Source organism: Carlito syrichta, unplaced genomic scaffold (genome assembly GCF_000164805.1).
Source record: "Carlito syrichta isolate Samal-C Ts95f unplaced genomic scaffold, Tarsius_syrichta-2.0.1 Scaffold301538, whole genome shotgun sequence".
Lineage (NCBI taxonomy): Eukaryota > Metazoa > Chordata > Mammalia > Primates > Tarsiidae > Carlito > Carlito syrichta.
This window is the reverse complement of record NW_007245634.1, coordinates 266,685-285,195: the sequence shown is the minus strand read 5'-3', so window position 1 is coordinate 285,195 and position 18,511 is coordinate 266,685. Positions and strand designations below refer to the sequence as shown.

Sequence of the window (18,511 nt, the reverse complement as noted above, 5' to 3'; positions counted from 1 at the left end):
GTCTAGACGCTGACGATAACCACTTTGAGCACCTCTTGTAATTGCAGAAGTCAAACGTGACTTGTATTTATTTTGTTTTTAGTATATATTGAGTATTACAATTTTATTTTATTTTATTTTTTAGTCAGAGTCTCACTCTGTTGCCCAGGCTGGAATGCAATGGCACGCTCATGGCCACCACAGCCTCAACCTACTGGGCTCAGGCAATCCTTCTACCTCAGCCTTCCAAGTAGCTGGAACAACAGGAACATGCCACCACATCCGGCTAATTTTTTTATTTATTGTAGAGACAAGGTCTCACCAAGTTGCCCAGGGGTCTTGAGCCCCTGAACTCAGTCAATTCTCTCACTTCAGCCTCCCAAAGTGCGAGGATTACAAGCTTGATCCACCACACCCGGCAAGTATTGCAATTTTAACATGGTTTTTTACTTTCTTAATTTGTGTATACATGTTTTTGGCACCCTCTGACTTTTCTAAGGGGAAAAAAAACAGTTATCAAAGGTAATATTGACCTGAAATCCAAACATTTTGTAGGGTTTATGCTAAATCTAATTGTTTTTCATATTTTATTTGATGATCACAATGGAATGTTAAAATCATGGATAATTTCAAATAGAAGAATAGGCCAGGTGTGGTGGCTCACACCTGTAATCCCACACTTTGGGAGGCTGAGGCAAGAGGTTTGTTTGAGCCCAGGGGTTCGAGACTAGCATGGGCAACTTGGTAAGACCTCTCTACAAAAATTTAAAAAAAAAAAAATTCATCAGGCACAGGATCGCCTGAGCTCAGGAAGTCAAAACTGCAGTAAGCCATGATGGTACCACTGCACTCCAGCCTGGGTGATAGAGTGAGATCCCAACTCAAAAAACAAATATAAGAATAAGATATTTGCCACTGGCCGGGCTCGGTGGCTCAGCCTGTAATCCCAGCACTTTGGGAGGCCGAGGTGAGTGGATTGCCTAAGCCCACGGGTTCCAGACCCACCCGGGCAACTTGGCAAGACCTTGTCTCTACAATAAATCAAAAATCAGCCAGGCATGGTAGCATGCCCCTGTAGTTCCGGCTACTTGGAAGGCTGGGGCTGAAGAATCACCTGAGCCCAGCAGGTTGAGGCTGTGGTGGCTGGGAGCGTACCACTGCACTCCAGTCTAGGCGACAGAGTGAGACTCACACTCAAAATATATATACATATATTTGCCACCATATAGTGTTTTGGGGTTCTAGTTAGAAAAGAGAGGATTCTGTTGAATTCAATTTAGCAATAAGATTCATGTTCATAAAGTGATGCAAATACAAAAAAGTATACGTAATCAAATTCAAAAATGTGTGGCTTATCTATAAAGAAGACAGTAAGCATAAAGAACACAGATAATGATAGATGAGAAATGCATACTATTGTTTAAAGGTGGATATGCTATGATACCTGGATCTTATGGACATAAATACAGGAGAAAAAAAATGACTCTCAACTCTTCGACAAATATTAGTGTCTTGTACACAATAGGAGAAATGAGAAAAACTTAGAATTCTCAGGCAAGAATTTAAATGATTAAGGGTTTGAAATAGATGACATGGAGACAGATTAAATGAAGAGGATCATTAGCCAGTAAAACAGAAGACACGGATGACCTCAGCCTTTGAGTTTATAAAGGAATATTACGCAGATGGTTCCCAGCTGTTCTTCATCTCCACTGAGGACTGAACCAAAGGAAATGGGTCTAAACTTTGGCCTGTGGGATTTAGGTTAACTATGAAGAATAGTTTCCTGACAGCAAGGATTGCAAAATGCTGAAAAAACTCCTCAGAGACGTTGTAGAATCTCCGTCCCTGGTTACCTCTTAAGAACATAAAATGCTTTACCATCTGCTGGCAATGAGTACACTAAGTTGCAAATAACAAAGAGGGAGAAAAGGCTATTACTCAGAATCCTGTCTTTATGGGTCAGTAAATATGATCACATGTGATATTTCCACCTAAGTAGATTTCCATGGTGGCTGTGGTTGTGTTTTTGTCGTTTTGGTTTACTTATGTTTGGGGGTTGTTTTGAGAAATGATGTCTTAAGTGATTGAGAATTTTACTCACACCAATACATTTTTCTACTGAAGGTTAAAACATTACCCACTACCTCATTTTTGGATATATGTGGCTTGTATTTACTGGTCTTTAAGATTGTTACTGGTCTCTAAAATTCTTTGTAGGAATTTTTAGACAAAATGAAATACTGCCTTATTCATCACTCAAGAGATGTTATGAGTGCTGACAGTTTTTGTCTCAGTATTTTTATCATCCTACAGCTAGAGCACTATTTCTAGGAGACCTGGATCAGTATATTTCCATATGGTAAAAATATTTCCACTCCCAATAAAACCTAGGCTTGAGACTGACTCCCAGCAATAAAAACCATGGTGTCTCGTCTTCACTTTAAGTATATATATATATATATATATATATATATATATATATATATATATAAAGCCGGGCTCGGTGGCTCAGTTTGTAATCCCGCGCCTTTGGGAGACTAAGGTGAGTGGATCGCCTGAGCCCGCGGGTTCGAGACCCGCCTGGGCAACTTGGCGAGACCTCATCTCTACAATAAATCAAAAAAAAAAATTATCCGGGCGTGGTATCGCGCGCCTGTAGTTCCAGCCACTTGGAAGGCTGAGGTGGAAGGATCACCGGAGCCCAGCAGGTTGGGGCTGCGGTGGCTGGGAGCAGCCACTGCACTGATGTCTGGGCGACAGAGTGAGACTCCAACTCAAAAAAAAAGTATATATATATTTTTTTAAAGTATATATATAAAAAAAGTATATATATCTCTCAAAATAAAATTTAAAAAGTAAAAAAAGTATATATATAAAAAAGTATATATATATTTTAAAGTATATATATAAAAAGTATATATATTAAAAAGTATATATATTTTAAAATATATATATATAAAAAAGTATATATATATTTTAGAGTATATATATATTAAAAAGTATATATATTTTTAAAATATGTACATATATATATATATATTTTTCTTTTTTTTTTTTTTTTTCTTTTTTTTCCGAGTTGGAGTCTCACTCTGTCGCCCAGACTGGAGTGCAGTGGCCGCTCCCAGCCACCGCAGCCTCGACCTGCTCCACCTCAGCCTTCCGAGTAGCTGGAACTACAGGCATGCGCTACCATGCCCGGCTAATTTTTTTTTTGATTTATTATAGAGATGAGGTCTCGCCAAGTTGCCCAGGCGGGTCTCGAACCCACAGGCTCAGGCAATCCATTCACCTCAGCCTCCCAAAGTTGCGGGATTACAGGCTGAGCCACCGAGCTCGTCTTACTTTAAGTATATTTAAGCTTTTCTTTTTCTCTTCAAAGAAGATAAAACCCATCTTATGTCCCTGAGAGTAAGAATTCAGCTCTGTTCATCTGTTCTTCCTGAGTAAATCAGGCAAGGCAAGTAACTATGAAGCTTACTGTTCATGCATGTGTATGCATAGAAAAGGAACAAACATTTCATGTCTGATTCTAAATTTTTTTTTTTTTAGTTGTATTCTCACTCTGTCGCCCCGGCTGGAGTATAGTGGCACACTCACCGCCACCCCAGCATCGACCTGCTGGGCTCCAGCGATCCTTCCGCCTCCACCTTCCAAGTAGCTGGAACTACAGGTGCGTGCTACCACACCCAGCTAATTTTTTTTCTTTTTTTTAATAGTAGAGACAAAGTCTTGCCCAATTGCCCAGGCTGGTCTCAAACCCCTGGGCTCAGGCAATCCTCTTGCCTCGGCCTCCCAAAGTACTGGGATGACAGGAGTGAGCCACAGTGCCCAGCCTGATTCTAAATTTTCTAAGGAGGCAATATATATTGGATACAGTTGTTACTACTTTTCCAAATGAATTTTTATATAATTTATGACATTAATGAGGTACTTTTTGCTTATGCAAAAATGTCATGTTTAATATTGGTTATAAGAATTTTTCAGAACTATCACCTTACTAATGACTGAGAATTTAATAAGTTGTTATTTTATAAAATATATTCCAAATCAATCAAATAATTTGTCCAAAGTCACATAGTAATTAGAGAATTCAGAACTAGATCTCAGAACTTCAGGCATAGAAGTTTTCCTAGAAGTCCTTTTCTCAGTGAATATATTATCTACCTGTCAGAATTTAAAAATGAATGCTTGCCTTTTCCTCTTCCCTTTCCTTTCTTTTCCCTTTCCTTCCCTTTCAATCAGAACACAATAACAGCCTGTGATTACAGGCTGTGGTGGCTCACGCCTGTAATCCCAGCATTTTGGGAGGTGGAGGCAAGAGGATTGCCTGAGTCCAGGGATTCGATACCAGCCTGGGCAACTTGGTAAGACCTCATCTTTACAATAAATCAAGAAAAATTAGCCAGGCATGGTGTATGCCTGTAGCTCCAGGTACTTGGAAGGTTGAGGTGGAAAGATTGCCTGAGCCCAACAGGTTGAGACTGCGGTAGCTGTGAGCGTGCCACTGCACTCCAGCCTGGTCAATAGAGTGAGACTCTAACTCAAAAAAAACAAAAACTTTAGCTTCACTCTATGACAACCCTGCCAAAGATAACAGAATGTAATGATTTGGAAACTCTTTTTTTTTTAAATGAAGTACATTTTACAAAAATAGCCATAATATTCCTAAGTGTCATGGCCATGAAAATAAAAAAGAGATTGAGGTGGTTCCAGATTCAAAGAGACAAAAGGGACATTACAATCAAATGCAACATGTAATTCTGTGCTGCATTTTTTTCCTCTGTAAATGACATTACTAAGTTGAAATGTTTTGATGTCTCAAGGGGAAGGAAGTTCTTAGTAGATAGGAATATACCTGGCTCTCAAGTATATATTAGTGATACTTCCTCAGAGGTACGTAAACTCCTTTGTCATATGCCGATGGTAGAGCCAAAACTTACCACAATGTCTCTAATCTCTGATGTTCATTCACTTTGAGAATGTTTGCATATTGAACAGCCTTGGAAGATAGAGATAGTGTCTCTTCCAGAGCAAAGAGAAGGCATGCTTCCTGTTCACTATAAAAGATTAAGGTTCACAAGTTCAGGGTTCCTTTCCTGTAACACAACTCACTACATGCACAGTCTCTCCATATTGGATATCCAGAATCTCATGAAATGATCAGTCAGTCCTTCTCAGTGTTGTTAGAAACAAATGGGAGGTGAACAAGAGCTTCCTTCATAAGTCCTTTGTCCGAGCCACCCGCTTGAGAAGAGACATGTGGGTGGAAAAAAGGGGGTGAGAAGTCTGGAGGCTGGGGTTAGATGCCGTGGCCTTTGGCATCCACCCCTTCTCTGAAGGTAAAAGAGAAAGACTGGAGGCTGGGGACAGGTGCCATGGCCTTTGGCACCTGCCCCTTCTCCAAAGGTTAAAGAGAAAGACTGCAAGTCAGAGCTAGGCGCCATGGCTGTAGACGCCTGCCCTTCTTTCCCAGATAAAGGCGAAGGGACTCACAGAACAGATTACAAAAACCAAGAGTAGTAGGGAAAGCAGGAATTGGAGTTATAGGAGGAATAGGAGAGGATAAAGGAAGTGAAAACCCTTATTTTGTTTACATTTTTAGCATGTTGTGAAGTTACCATATCTCCTGCTTCTTCTGCCAGAAATTCTATTTGCTCCCATGCTGGTAATTGGGAATGACGGACACTGAAGACGTTGTTATAGTTTTTCACTATCAGCATCTGATAGTGTGTCGTCTTGATTTTGGGATAATCTGAGAGGGAAGTTTTTGTTCTGCAGTGAAAGTTCTCTCATCTGGTGTGTCAGTATTCCTCCTTCCTCTGGCTGGCAGGGTGGATGGTGCAATTCTTGTTTAGCCGAGTGTTGCAAATCCTGTTCATCATGTAATGGTTGGTAGCATTGCTCCACATCTATTCCTTTGAGTCTACAGGGTCCATGCCACCCATCTCAGTCTTCAGGTTAGCAGGGACATTTCAAATAAATCAATCAGGAATCCAAACAGGAGTTGACGCATCCTGTGAGCAACCGGAGATGGCAGCCCGGGCTGCAATGCACCCATAGCCTCCATGGTGGCATTAATGGCTCTTCGATCTTGTAAAAGTCTCCATTTTCCAGATTTCTTTTTTATAACAAATATAGGAGTATTCCAAGGACTGGTAGAAGGCTCTGTATGACCAGCCTCCAACTGCTGTTGAATTAATTCTCTTGCTGCCTTAAGTTTCTCTGAGGGCATGGGCCATTGTTCTACCCAAACTGGTTTATCATCTTTCCAGGTAATGGGATCAGCAGCCTCAGGAACAATAGCCCCTAGGGCAAATTTGAAAAGCCAATACCAGACCAGTCTTTCCTCTCTACAACCTGAACAGGTCCTTTTATGCCCTGTCTGTTCCTTCCAAGCCCCTTTAAGGGATCATATCCTATTTGTAGCATTTGCACTGATACCTTGTCATCTGGACTATACAGAAGCATGCCCATTTGAGCAAGAATATTGCATCCCCAAAGTGTAATGGGGATGGAAGGAATGATGTAGGGACAAAAGGTTCCTGAAGTTTCATTATCTGTTCAATTTAAGATTTGAGAACTTTTGGCTATAGAGGGTGCTCGACCAATGCCAATGAGTCCTGATGGGGCTGCTTGTGTTGGCCAGGAGGACAGCCAGTCTTTCCCAGCAATATAAGAAACATCAGCCCCTGTATCTAGCAGACCTTTAATTTTAACTCCCTGAATATATAAAGCTTTTAGAGGTCTGGAGTTAGTAATTTCCTGAACCCAGAAAGCAAAATTGCTTGAGCCAAATCCAGAGTCACGCCTGGGCTTATCGGTCAGAGACTTGCCCATTTTATGATAGGGTAAGAGTAGTAACTGAGTTATTCTTTCACCTTCATAAAATTGTACAGTTTTGCTAGGGGGAGCAACAAGTACCTGGATTTCCCCTGTGTAGTCAGAGTCCACCACTTCAGGAATCACAGAAACTCCTTGTAGAGACAAGGAACTTCTTTCTATTCCATCTGGGAGAGGGCCCTTCACACCCATTGGAATTGGGGTAACTGGAACATCTGGAGTTAATATTGTTGTGGTGGAGGAACGGAGGTCCAGTCCTGTACTCCCTGGGGTGGCTCTGATGAGTTCTGAGATGGGACAAAGGGAACAAATGGGTTCATGCTGGAAGCTGCCCCTATTGTTATTTCGGGCCAGGGCCGGCCCCTCTACCCATTTCCCAGAATCGGCACCATAGATCGCTGTTTAGTTAACAGAGTGCCATTTTTATGAAATTTGGATTTGCAATCCCTAAACCAATGAAATCCCTTCTGACACCTAGGACACAGAGACTTTTGGTCAAGAGCTCTCATTAGACTGTTGCATCAGAGCTTCCTGCAACCCTTGTTTAGCTGGGCAGTCCCTACTAATATGGCCAGGCTGCCCACAGTTATAACAAGTTAAAACCAAGCTGTTTTTTGATTTATTGTTACCATTTTGCATTCCCTGCACAAATTGTGCATAAGTTTCTCCCTTCAAGGTGGTGGCTATTGCCATACCCTGCATAACGGCAGGGTTAATAACAGCATACTGCCTAATATAATCAGTTAATTGTCCTGTTCTTCTAATTGGTCTAATCAAAACTTGGCAAGTACTGTTAGCATTCTCAAAAGCCAACTGTTTAATAAGGATATCTGCTGCTTCTGCATTAGAGATTACTCTATTTACTGCTGTTGTAAGTCTAGAGAGAAACTCCTCGTAAGTTTCATCTGTTTTCTGCTTAAGATCAGATAATGAGGTAGTCTGAGTAGAATTAATAGGTAACTTCTTCCAAGCCTCACTTGCACAAGAATTTACCTGGAGTAAAACTTCCTTGGGTAAGATTAGTGACTGTCAACTGACTCATATAATCCTTTCCTAACAACATATTGCTAGAAATATGAAACTGATTTGGATCCCTCTGCTGGTTAACAGCCCTCTGGATCCTTACCTGATCTTCAAATTCAGTTTTCCATAATAAATAGGCTCCTCCTGACAAACAGCTTTTAGCAAGTTGTCACCAATCTTGTGGTGTCATGCACCGAGTGGCAAATTGTTCCATAATAGTAATAGTATAAGGAGCCGTAGGACCATACCGAGTACAAGTTCCTTAATTAATTTATATGGTAGCGGCTCCCAGTGAGGTGCCTCATATACTGTGCCTTCTTCCATATAAATTACTGGAAAGCAAGAAGACAAGGTAAAATCTCCCTCTTTCTCAGCCTTTTTTCTGGCTCCTTGCATACCTACATTAGCCGGAGACACACACCCAGGTGTGAATTTTGGTGTTTTCACCTTATTTCTAGTAAAGGGTATGGGAGGAGGTACCTTGGCAACATTACCAGGATTTTTTCACTTATGATACCCAATCACTTCCTCCTCCAACTCCATTTCCTCCTCAGGGGAAAATTCATCATCTAAAGGAGGCACCGAGGCTATAGCCAGCAGGGGAGTGTCTTTATTTTTGGCCGGAATTTTAGAGAAATCGTGCTGTGGATTTAAAGTATTTTGGAAAATATTCCATAAAGCTAAGGCACACAAAATGCAAAAGGCAAGCCAATTGGTTCCTCTATCAGATAATATGTTCAAAATACTAGTAGACATGTTCCTTTCTTTAGATTCACTCTGGCCCATGATTCTATCACGGCTCTTAAACTGCTCACCCTTCCTTGCTCTGCCTGTCTCTACAGAGGAGTCCGCGGCACCCTGGGTGAGGTCCTATCCATCCTGAAAAAGAAAAAGAAAGCTTACCTTGAGGTCCCACGTTCAAGTGCCACTTGCCGGAGACCAGCTCCAGCTGGGTTCAGGGTATCCCAAAGGTGGAGACAGCATCGGCGACTGGGGGGGAAGAAGAAAGAGAGAAAGAGAGAGAGAGAGAAAGAAAGAGACTGAACTCCAGTCTAGTGCAGAAGACGTTTATTGGGAATTACAATGGGTCTTTTATACACAGTCGGGTGTGTGAGGGGCGTTCCCCACCCACCAGATGTTCTTTCAGGTATAATCCCATAACCTAATCCATGAAACCTTAATCCATGACTGCCTTTAAACCCTTTTTGTACTGCCTATAAACCCTTTTCATATTGCCTATAAACCCTTTTCGTACTAATACCAAGTTAAACAATTTTATAGAGACTTAAGTACTTACTTTACAAACTAAAGTGGCCCCATCCCAGAATGCTTGGAATGTGGCCCAGTCCAAAGTTCACAGTGGGCTACCTGCAAGTAACCCAGCCACATTCTTTCAACAAAATGGCTGTCTTCTAAAACTATATTCTACAATTTACACCTTATTCAACTTCAATAAATCCTAAGATCATGACCCAGAAGCCTGTGACCGATACCAAGGCTCTTAGATGTGACACGAGTTTGAATTGCAAGTTGTATGAAAGCCAAAACTGCAGTCTGTGGAAGAATGGGAGCAATGAGCTTCTAAAATTAGCTTGTGTTCGTCCCAGTCTCAGAGTTTTTATGTTTTGAGCTCACAGGAGCTTAATCTGGTTAGTGCTGAGTAGAAAGGGGGAGGAAATGGGGTTAATAGCTCCGGAACACATCCTAGTGGTCTCGGGGTCAACGGCCCTTCCTGATCCCTAACGCTCAGTGGGCCTCCGGGGCCGGCTCCCAACAATTTCCACCACATCTGCAGTCACTTCCTTCACTGAAGCCTTGAACCCCTCAAATTCATCCATGAGGGTTTGGGAGAATCAGCTTCTTCCAAACTTCTGTTAACCTCTTCCCATGAATGTTCTTAATGACATCTAGAATGATAAATCCTTTCCAAAAAGTTTTCAATTTATCCCTCCCAGATCCATCAGAAGAATCCCTATTTATGGTAGCAATGGCATTATGAAATGTATTTCTTATACTATGATACTTAAAATGTGAAATTACTCCTTGGTCCATGGACTGCAGAAGGGATGTTGTGTTAGTGGGCATGAAAACAACATTCATCTCTTTGTCCATCTGCATCAGAACTCTTGAGTGACCATGTACATTGTCATTGAGCAGTAATATTTTTAAAAGTACCTTTTAGCCAGATGCGGTGGCTCACACCTGTAATTCCAGCACTTTGGGAGGCAAGAGGATTGCCTGAGCATAAGGATTAGGTATCAGCCTGGGCAATTTGGCGAGACCTCATCTCTACAATAAATCAAAAAATTAGCCAGATGTGGTGGCACATGCCTGTCATTCCAAGTACTTGGAAGGCTGAGGTGGAAAGATCTTCTGAGCCCAGTAGGTTGAGGCTATAGTGGCCATGAGTGTGCCACTGCACTTCCAGCTTAAGCGACAGAATGAGACTCCAACTAAAAAAAAAAGCATCGTTTTCCCTTAGCAGTGTCTCAATAATGTATTTAAAATATCCAGTAAACCTGATATGTACTATTATTCAGGCTTTGTTCTTCCATTTACAGAGCACAGAGTGAGTTTAGCATACTTCTTACGGGTCCTAGGATTTTCAGAATGATAAATAAACATTGGCTTCATTTACTTAAAGTCATCAGCTGTGTTCACTCCTAACATGAGTGTTGGCCTGCCTTTTGAAGATTTGAAGCCAGGCATTGACTTCTCCTCTCTAGCTAGAAAAAAGTCCTAAATGGCATCTTCTTCCAATATGAGAATGTTTCATCTACAATGAAAATCTGTTGTTGAGTGTAACCACCTTTACCAATGATTTTAGCTAGATCTTCTGGGTAACTTACTGCAGCTTCTAGAACATCATATGCTGCTTCACCTTGTACCTTGTGCTTTTATGTTATAGAGTTCACGTCATGACTAACCCTCTGCTTGCTTCCACCTTTTGTTTTTCTTTTTTTTTTTTTTGCTATAGCAAATTATTTATTAGTTTCTTAGGGCCATTGTATCAAATTTGATGGCTTAAAACAATAGATATTTTTATTTCTTCTCAGTTCTAGAAAATAAAAGTCCATAATTTAAGTGTTGGCAGAGATATTTCCTTTTGGAGGCTTAGAGAGAGAATGCATTACATGCTTCTCTTCTCCTTCTCGTGACTGTGGACAATCCTTGGTATTTCTTGCCTTGTAGATGCATCACTCCAATCATTCATCACCTTTCCAATCTTCTGTTGACCTTTCCATGTATGTCTCTGTCTTCTTTTTGTCTCTTACTAGGAGACTCAGCATTGTACTGAAGGCCTAATCTAATTCAGGATGACCTCTTCTAAGATATGTACCTTATTATTCCAAATAAAGTCACATTCAGAGGTTCCAGGTGGGCATATCTATTTTGGGGGCAACTGTTGAACCCACTACACAAATCCACTCTCAAATATATTTTTTCAAGATGTTTTACAATGAGAATCATCACCTACAATTTAGAATTTCATTTTAGCACAGTAATTTTATGTGTACTTTAAGTCATTTTAATTCTTTAATAGCTTACTATTCAGTATTCAAGTACCACAGGACTTAGGTTTTTAAATAAACCCAATTTTGATTATTAAATTTTTCAAATATGAGAATAATAAGTCACTGATATATTTTGTTAACATGGAAATAGGAATTAATAGAGTACTGTATGTGAAAAAAATAAGTGAATGCAATATGCAGGTTTGACTTAACTTGAATGTACAAATGACATCAAAAAGTATTACCAAAACCTTAAACAACTAATAATGGAAACATGTCATTGTGTAGTTCTTAATTTTAGACGTTGTTAAGACATATCTCAGTTCAGAATAAGTGAAGTACAAATAAGTGAAGTACAAATCATAAGTGAAGTACAAATCAATCATATACAAGTCACAGACTGATGATTTTATACAAGTTTTTGGAAAAGCACAAGAAAAAAACAAGAAAACAAACAAAACCCAATAATATAAACTCTTTGTCAGCAAACATGTTGATTCAAACCTCAGAAATCCCTGAAAATATTTGTCCAAGTATAGCTAAGGGGTTAGGCTGCTTGTAATCTCCACTGTCTCCTACAAATAATATAGCAAAATTTTGGACTAAAGCAATGCTCTTGTAAAAGGTATGGCTCCATACTAGTGCCACTTTATGAACTCTATATTGCCATTCTACAATGAACTAAAGATAAACTTGAGTATTTAACCACTTTTATAGACATTTGACATTATCTCTCCATTCTAAGTATATGATTGTTGGATTAACCTCATTGATCAAGATATAGATTATTCAAGCTCCATGTGGAGTGCGCTTGGGTGTTAATTATGCACACGTGTGGTCTTAAAGATGTATTTGTCAGCTTTAATCAGAAGTATATTAAATATGGGATTTATTTATTTCATCAAAAATAATTTAAAATTTTAGGACTACTGATAAAAACTAAAAGTGTTTTGAGAATGCAGCATCACATGTGCTTTGGATCACAGTTAAATATGACTATCCTGTAGCTTCCAACTTTTCTTTTTTTTTTTTTTTTTTAATTTTATCAGCTTTTTTTTCCTGCAAGAATCTATTTGTCATGTATACACCACAGAAAAATCAGATTTCTAATAGAAAAGCATATGGTTCATGTTTTTAAAAAAGAATATATGCAAGATAATTCCACTGTAAAATACTTTGATTTGAATGTGACTTAGTACTTATTTCATATTAGCCAGATCCAGCTGCTCTAATAAATCTCTAAAATATGTTTTAGAATATCTGTTTTTAAATAATGCTATTATTAAGCCAGAACATAAACCTTACATTTGTGCATCCATGTGTAAGCTATCCTGCTTGCATGGAGTCAAGATACTAAAAGATTAATAAACAATTTTTTAAAACTCCAGTCACAGTCTCACAAATAATATATTTCCTCACATTTCCTCATGTACACTACTGGCTTGTACTAATGGAATCTGAATTTTCAGATATAAATACCAGTGGATGGTTGGTTGTCAAAACTTAAAAGCAACAGGGTTGGAAGGACCTTCACAATATTGGTCATTAAATTTTTAGTAGCTGGGCTCAGTGGCTCAGCCTGTAATCCCGCGCCTTTGGGAGGCTGAGGTGAGTGAATTGCCTGAACCTGCGGGTTCGAGACCCGCCTAGGCAACTTGGCGAGACCTCATCTCTACAATAAATCAAAAAATTAGCCAGGCGAGGTAGCGCAGGCCTGTAGTTCCAGTTACTTGGAAGGCTGAGGCAGGAGGATCGCTGGAGCCCAGCAGGTCGAGGCTGCGGTGACAGCTTCCAACTTTTCTTCTGCAGCTTCTTACCTCCCTCAGCCTTCATAGAACTGAAAAGAGTTCATCTTGCTCTGGATTAGGTTTTGACTTAAGGCAATGTTGTGCCTGATTTAATCTTCTATCCAGACGACTAAAACTTTCTTCATATCAGCAATAATGCTGTTTTGTTTTGTTTTGTTTTTGAGTTGGAGTCTCACTCTATCACCCAGGCTGGGGAGCAGTGGCATCCTCGCGGCCACCACAGCTTCTACCTGCTGTGCTCAAGCAATCCATCTGCTTCAGCCTTCCAAGTAGCTGGAACTACAGGCACACGCCATCATGGCCAGCTAATTTTTTGACTTATTGTAGAGATGAGGTCTCACCAAGTTGCCCAGGCTGGTCTTGAACCCGCAGACTCAGGCAATCCTCTCACCTCAGCCTCCCAAAGTGCTGGGATTATAGGCATGAGCCACTACGCCCGGCCTGTTTTATTTTCTTATCATTCATGCATTCAATAGAGTAACATTTTTCATTTTCTTTAATAACTTTTCCTTTACATTCACAACTTGGCTATTTGGCACAAGATGCCTAGCTTTCAACCTTTCTCACCTTTCAACATGCCTTCCTCACTAAGTTTAATTATTTCTAGCTTTTATGTAAAATAAGAGACATGTGATTCTTCCTTTGACTTGAACATTTAGAGGTGATTGCACTGTTATCAGCAAGCCTAGTTTCAGTATTGTTCTATCTCAGGGAACAGGGAGGCCCAAGAAGAGAGAGAATGCAGAACTTCCAGTTGGTGAAGCAATTAGAACACACACATTTATTGATTAAGTTCACCATCTTTTATGGGCACAGTTTGTTGAACCCAAAACAATTACAATAGTAACATTAGATATCACTGATCACAAACCACCATCACAGGTATAAAATAATGAAAAGGTTTGAAATATTGCAAGAATTACCAAAATGTGACACAGAGACTCGAAGTGAGCATGTGTTGTTGGAAAATGGCGCTGATAGGTTTGCTGGAAGCAGGGTTGCCACAAACATTCAATTTATCAAATTCACAATATCTGTGCAGCTCAGTAAAGTGAAACACAATAAACATATGCCTTTAGTTCTTTTTAATGTACTTACCATTTTTCCCTTCTTATCTTTTTGACCATATTAACTAAAAAAAAGATATGCTTTTCATTACAGATCTGAAGTTCATTTGCAGTCTCCTTGAAATAATTATTTTATTTTAATTTTTTACCTATTAACTCCCTCATGGATATTCTCTTCTCTGGATAGTAAACAACTGTCCTGTGGTAGCTAATATGGTATCAAAGGAATAAGTAGTGTGATCAGTACCTGCGTCCAAATCTTAGATTGTACTCTCAGTTTGTACTCTCAGTTTGTATTTTTGTTTTATTTTCTTTTTTTGACACAGAGCCCCCTGCTGGCAGGAAGGTGTCAGTTAACGTTGAAAATATTTTAGAATGCAATTAGGTTCAAGTGTCCAAGAAAAGTGGCACTGATGACCTCAAAATGGTTTATAGATTTTACCCATAGAAAGACTGTTGGTGATGCTGAAAATATTAATGTTAAAATGCGCCATGTAGTTCAGAAGAATATTTGTTTTCACGTTAGCCTTTCTGAAAGGTCAAATTGAAATGTTGATGAGAAAATATCACTAAGAGCAAAAAGGGACAGTGGCTCAGTCTATAATCCCAGCACTTTGGGAGGCCGAGATGAGTGGATTGCCTGAGCCGGTGGTTTGAGACCAGCCTGGGCAACTTGGCAAGACTTCATCTCTACATAAATCAAAATTAGCCGGGTGTGGTAGCACGCACCTGTAGTTCCAGCTACATGGAAGGCTGAGGCGGAAGGATCGCCAGGGCCCAGCAGTTCAACGCGGGGATGACCATGAGTGTGTCTGAGCCACTGCACTCCAGCCTGGGCAACAGAGTGAGACTCCAACTCAAAAAAGAAAAGAGCAAAAAGTTGGGTCCTGAACATTTATCACAATATTACAAGAGAGGGATCAGCAGGTGCATGACACATTCAAGGAGAGGAAGGAGGGGCACATAACATCACTACAGGTACCTGATCCTAAACCAGGGGAAGTGAGGACCAGTGGAAGGCCCTACCTTTACCATTTGTAGACCACTTACATACCTAAATATGACTTGTACCCCACATCTTTAAAATAAAATAAAGAAAAAAAAAGAGCAAAAAAGTTGAAGATATAATGGGGAGGATGGAAAATCCATTCTCTAAAGTTCTTAAAAGGCTAGGGAGGTTTGATGGAAAACTGGTAAATACAAGAGAAAGGACTCTCCTGAGATACACAGGACAAGAATGGGAGAGAGGGGTGAGAGGGAGGTGGTGGGAAGTTGCTTGCTCTGACTTTACGAGGGATGAAAGGGAGAATGGCAAAACAATCTAAGACATAAAGTTGACTAGAGAAAATGTAAAGTAGTTAAGAAAGTAAGAAAGCAACTTGCCTTGGGAAATACACTAGGATTTCAGGGCCAGACTGCAGCCCAGCTGAAGGTGACTGTAAACTTCTCGAGGAACTGATAAGCCTCGTCTTGTGATTTTTCTACAAAATTGTTCTGTTGTTCATATAAAGATATGGAACAACTAAAGAGCTGGGGTCACACTGGATTCACTTTTGCTAGATGGAAGATAAGACAAAAAGACAAGACAATTTATGTCACTGTCAAAATTATTCTTAAAATTATAGAACATAGAATATAAACTGAATAGGAAGGAAATTTAATATAGGGAAAAGATACAGAAATGGGGACTGGACTCTTACTGAAGGACTGTTGGGGTGGAAGTAGTTAAAGTTGCAAGCCAGAAACGTGAGAGATGGTGGTTACTGTGCTTAGTGTCTGAGCTGTTGATTTGGAATATCAATCATTTCGTTGCTGTTGTTGGCTAAAAGATCCAGAGTGTGACTGTGGGAAGAGGTAGCTAAGAGTATAAAAGCCCATAATAGGTGAGTTGGGTAAGAAAATGAGAGGCCACAGTGTTGAAAGGACACTGGGGATATTGAAACCACCCACAGCCTGGGCTCGGTGACTCAGCCTGTAATTCCAGCACTTTGGGAGGCCAAGGCAAGTGGATTGCCTGAGCTCACAACTTCGAGACCAACCCGGGCAACTTGGCAAGACCTCATCTTTACAATAAATAAAAAAAAAAATTGGCTGGGAATGGTAGTGTGCATCTGTAGTTCCAGCTACTTGAAAGACGGAGGTGGAAGGATCTCCTGAGCCCAGCAGGTAGACACTGGGGTGGCCATGAGCATGCCACTGCACTCCAACCTGGGCAACTGAGTGAGACACCAACTTAAAAAAAGAAAAAAAAAGAGGCCGGCGGGCCTATGGGCCTCAGCATGGCGGGCACGGGATTGGTGGCCGGAGAGGTGGTGGTGGATGCGCTGCCTTATTTTGATCAAGGATATGAAGCCCCTGGTGTGCGGGAAGCGGCCGCGGCGCTGGTAGAGGAGGAAACCCGCAGGTACCGACCTACTAAGAACTACCTGAGCTACCTGACGGCCCCGGACTATTCTGCTTTTGAAACTGACATAATGAGAAATGAATTTGAAAGACTGGCTGCTCGACAACCGATTGAACTGCTCAGTATGAAACGATATGAGCTTCCAGCCCCTTCCTCGGGTCAGAAAAATGACATTACTGCATGGCAAGAATGTGTAAACAATTCTATGGCCCAGTTAGAACATCAAGCAGTTCGGATTGAGAATCTAGAACTAATGTCACAGCATGGATGTAATGCCTGGAAAGTATATAATGAAAATCTAGTGCATATGATTGAACACGCACAGAAAGAACTTCAGAAGTTAAGAAAACATATTCAAGATTTAAACTGGCAGCGAAAGAACATGCAACTCACGGCTGGATCTAAATTGAGAGAAATGGAGTCAAATTGGGTGTCCCTGGTCAGTAAGAACTATGAGATTGAACGGACTATTGTGCAACTAGAAAATGAAATCTATCAAATTAAGCAGCAACATGGAGAGGCAAACAAGGAAAACATCCGACAAGACTTCTGAAAAGGCAAATTAATCTTGTGGGCAGAAAGGAAGAAAAGTTGGGCTTTCACGGAGGCCTCTGAACTCTCTCTGAACTGTGAACGGCAACAGCATCCCCTGGAAGCTCCTGATGTCTAATGTTGAGAAATCACAGAATGTGTGGACTGTTACATTGATTCTGTTCATGTGTCTTAGCAAAATAAAAATTCTAACTTGGTATTTTTATAGCCATAAAAGAACTTCAGGCTTTTAAAATAAGTATGACTTTAAAATAATACTTTGTCATAGAATTGATTTGGAGCCACTTGGACCATATTTTGTATCTAAGGATCTTTGTTTAGAGCTTTTAACATGTATAGGAAGTTGGAAACTTTTGAGTTATGTCTTTGTTTAATAAAGAGGTAGTTCTGAACGCAAAAAAAAAAAAAAAAAAAAAAAGAAAGGAGCTACCCACAATGGTGGCAGGATTTGGAGCCAAGAGAAGACTGTAAGTCAGGTGCAAAGCTTCTGTTGAACAAAGGAAAGTAGTCAAATGATAAATGACATTGACAAAGAAAATCAACAGGTTATAGAGGCCACATCTGAGAGATGTAATGAGGGGTCAAACGATTCCAGTCTTGCCCCTAGAAAGTCAAGTCTATTTCCTTTTTCTTACCTCATTTTGCTTTCAGGGGGTAAACCTATAAAAAAAATTTTAAAAAGTCAAGTCTATGAGGTGTAAAAGAATCACATCCACCACTCCACTGGGCTGCTAGAGGGCACCAGTTAAAATAAGGCAAGCGAAGGGGCTTCTTGGAGAAGAGAAGTTTGTGCTGATGGAGCAGCAGTTCCAGGGTTTCACAGCTAGAGAGGTGGGAGGTGGGGACAGAATGTAAGGCAAACAAGTTAGCGCCAATAGTCAACTTAGTGTCTTCCTCTTTTCCAAAGGAATTTTACAACCTGAAGAACTAAGTGGAGGTTATTTCTATTAAATATTGACTACTATTGAAATAATAACATTGATTACTGAAATAAGAATGCATTCTCTCTAAAACTAGTTTATACTACTGGACAAAGAAAATGTGGTACATATACATGATGGAGTATTATGCAGCCATAAAGAAGAACAAAATCACGGGATTCGCAGTACATTGGATGAAGTTGGAGACCATCATACTTAGTGATCTTTCCCAGAAACAAAAGACTGAATACTGAATGTTCTCACTCATAAGTGGGACCTGAACATTAATCACATTAGCAAAAGGAAGGGGTCAGCAGTTGATGGATACTGCTGAGGAGGGAGGGTGGGAGGGAAGTTGCACATAGCATCACAAAGGGTCCTTGGTTCTAAACCAGGGGAC

General features: G+C 40.2%; 1 protein-coding gene across 1 annotated transcript; it reads left to right on the top strand.

Annotated features, from left to right (window-relative positions):
* The first annotated feature begins 1,662 nt into the window (after positions 1-1,662).
* Positions 1,663-17,609, top strand: LOC103257093 (pre-mRNA-splicing factor SPF27). The gene is made up of 3 exons (XM_008054826.2): positions 1,663-1,667; positions 15,109-15,114; positions 16,489-17,609. Exon 3 carries the CDS (start codon positions 16,503-16,505, stop codon positions 17,190-17,192), a length of 690 nt encoding a protein of 229 aa, XP_008053017.1. The 5' UTR covers positions 1,663-1,667; positions 15,109-15,114; positions 16,489-16,502; the 3' UTR covers positions 17,193-17,609.
* The last annotated feature ends 902 nt before the right edge of the window (positions 17,610-18,511 follow it).